Here is a 2,071-nt window from a genome sequence, read left to right on the forward strand (position 1 = left end):
GCAATTGGCACTTGGCGTGTGTGGCGCACATTTCGCTTTAGCGATGGCAACTCGAAAAGGGGCAGGTCGAAAAATATCTGAACACGTGGCGGGAGTTTCCCTCATTTTGGGTGGGTGGACAAAATTTGCGTTTTGTTTTGTTTGGCTAAAACTCTCTGAAAGCGCCGCTGGCGTTGGCGGCGCAGCAATTACATTTGATTGGACACTTAAGTTTGTTCGTTTTCTTACATTTTTTTTATTGAAACGTGATTTATGCGACTCGCCTCAATGCAAGGTCAGGTGGTTTAAAAGCCGACAGCCACAGAAGTGGATTTTTGACAAACTATTCAGACTCTTTTCTATATGGTAGGTGGTGGCAACTTCTCTGCAATCTTGGCTTCAAAGAACAACTTTGCACCCTTCACGCCCACCTCGGAAACATCAACCGAATCCGTTGAAGTGCCAAGTTCCGGGTACGCACGTTTCAGTGTGTTCACTTCTCTTTTACGATTCTCCATTGTCGCTGCATATGTGAGGAGGAATTGACAGAAATTCATCTTTGTTTCGTTTTCACCCACAACCTCCGCCATGATTTCCTTTGCAGCCAGATGAGTTTGGGGCACCGAGAGACGTTCTAAGGCCAGCTTCAGTTCGGGAAGCTCAATAAAACTATCGTTATTCTCATCGCAAAGCTTGAAGATGGCAAAGGCCTGACGTATTTCTTCGGGGTCAAAGTATCGCTGTGGAATCTTCATTTCTCTCTTCGGAATACTTTCCTCGCTGCTGTCGGTGAGTTGCAACGATCGACCTTCCATCATGACGCACAAAGATAGACATTTAGCTGGATTATTGGTCACAGCTTCAGCTTCGTTTGAAGTTACCATTTCATCTATTTTAATGTCATCCATATCAGCTATGATGCTTTCTAGACGCACACTCGATGGCGTCTTCTCGCGATTCTTCCATGCTTTGCTAATGGCCTTAAACGATGGGCACGAAACATTGGATGATCCCTCGGATATATCAAAGAAATGCTCCTTGGAGTTGCAAGGACTGGGCAGCTTTTCTGCAAAGCTATCTCCGATGCCATCACGATGATTATCTGCTGTATCTGGAGATGGCAACACGATGTTGGGCAGCGACGACATTGTCTGTATTTTAAACTGCGAATTTGGTTAAAAACTGATTTGTTCTAAAAGTAAATAAAATAAATAAAATCTCTCTTCTGTGAAAGACTATAAAAAGAATGAAAATGTGGAAGAGGTATATGAATAAGCTTAGAGGGAAAGGCTTGACAATAAACTGATAAACGACGTGATTTAAGAAGTTTGTTAAGCAAAGGGTATCTGTGAGTCGTGATGGATTTTCAGTTATTCTGCAGTGTTGATTCAATTTAGTTGTTTGCAAAGAGTTTTTAGTTTATCTTTGCTTTGCCATATTGTTTGTCCCTTTGTGCCGCAACCTCAGCCTCAGCCCGAGTCCCTTGGCATTTATCCCAATCAATCTGTGGGGGACAACATCACTCACTCCTCTGCTTCAGTTCTTTCGACTCCATCTCCAACTGCAAATTAATGACTGCGGCGTGTGGAGTGTGGAGTAAATGTGTGTGTGTGTGTGTGTGTGTGCGGTATGTTTGCGGTGCTGGTTGCCTCGTTTTTGGGGGACTGTTAACATGCCATGGCCATAAACAGTTAATTAAGCTTTTATTGGTCACTCTCTTTTTTGCGCCCTGACATTTCACGTTTTATTTGTCAAACAGGAGGCCAAAAAAGTGACGACCATAAACGGTCAGCCACCCAGGCGGCCAAGTCAAGCCGAGACTGCCTTCCGCCTTCCGCCTGCCCCATGCGCCGCAAGGTAGGCAACATTATTTGCACACCGAAAGCACTTCACTTCACGTTCACCCTCAACTCCAACCTCCAACTGCTGTAACTCACCTCTGTCACCTGGCTCGTTTCGTTTCGTTACGTTTCGTTACGTTGCGGAGCTTGGCCTACTGAGCTGAGCTCACATTTTGGTCCGCAGTTTATTTATTCGCTCATTTCGTGTGCAAAAATATTTGGTGATAACGAGCCGGCGGCCCACAGCGGCT

At 45.0% G+C, this 2,071-nt stretch overlaps 1 protein-coding gene across 1 annotated transcript; it reads right to left on the reverse strand.

The window, feature by feature from the left end:
- Positions 1-211: 211 nt before the first annotated feature.
- Positions 212-1,234, reverse strand: LOC132786834 (EF-hand domain-containing protein D2 homolog). The gene has a single exon (XM_060793526.1). It carries the CDS (start codon positions 1,125-1,127, stop codon positions 339-341), a length of 789 nt encoding a protein of 262 aa, XP_060649509.1. The 5' UTR covers positions 1,128-1,234; the 3' UTR covers positions 212-338.
- Positions 1,235-2,071: the final 837 nt, after the last annotated feature.

This window comes from Drosophila nasuta, chromosome 2R (genome assembly GCF_023558535.2).
Source record: "Drosophila nasuta strain 15112-1781.00 chromosome 2R, ASM2355853v1, whole genome shotgun sequence".
In the NCBI taxonomy this organism is placed as follows: domain Eukaryota; kingdom Metazoa; phylum Arthropoda; class Insecta; order Diptera; family Drosophilidae; genus Drosophila; species Drosophila nasuta.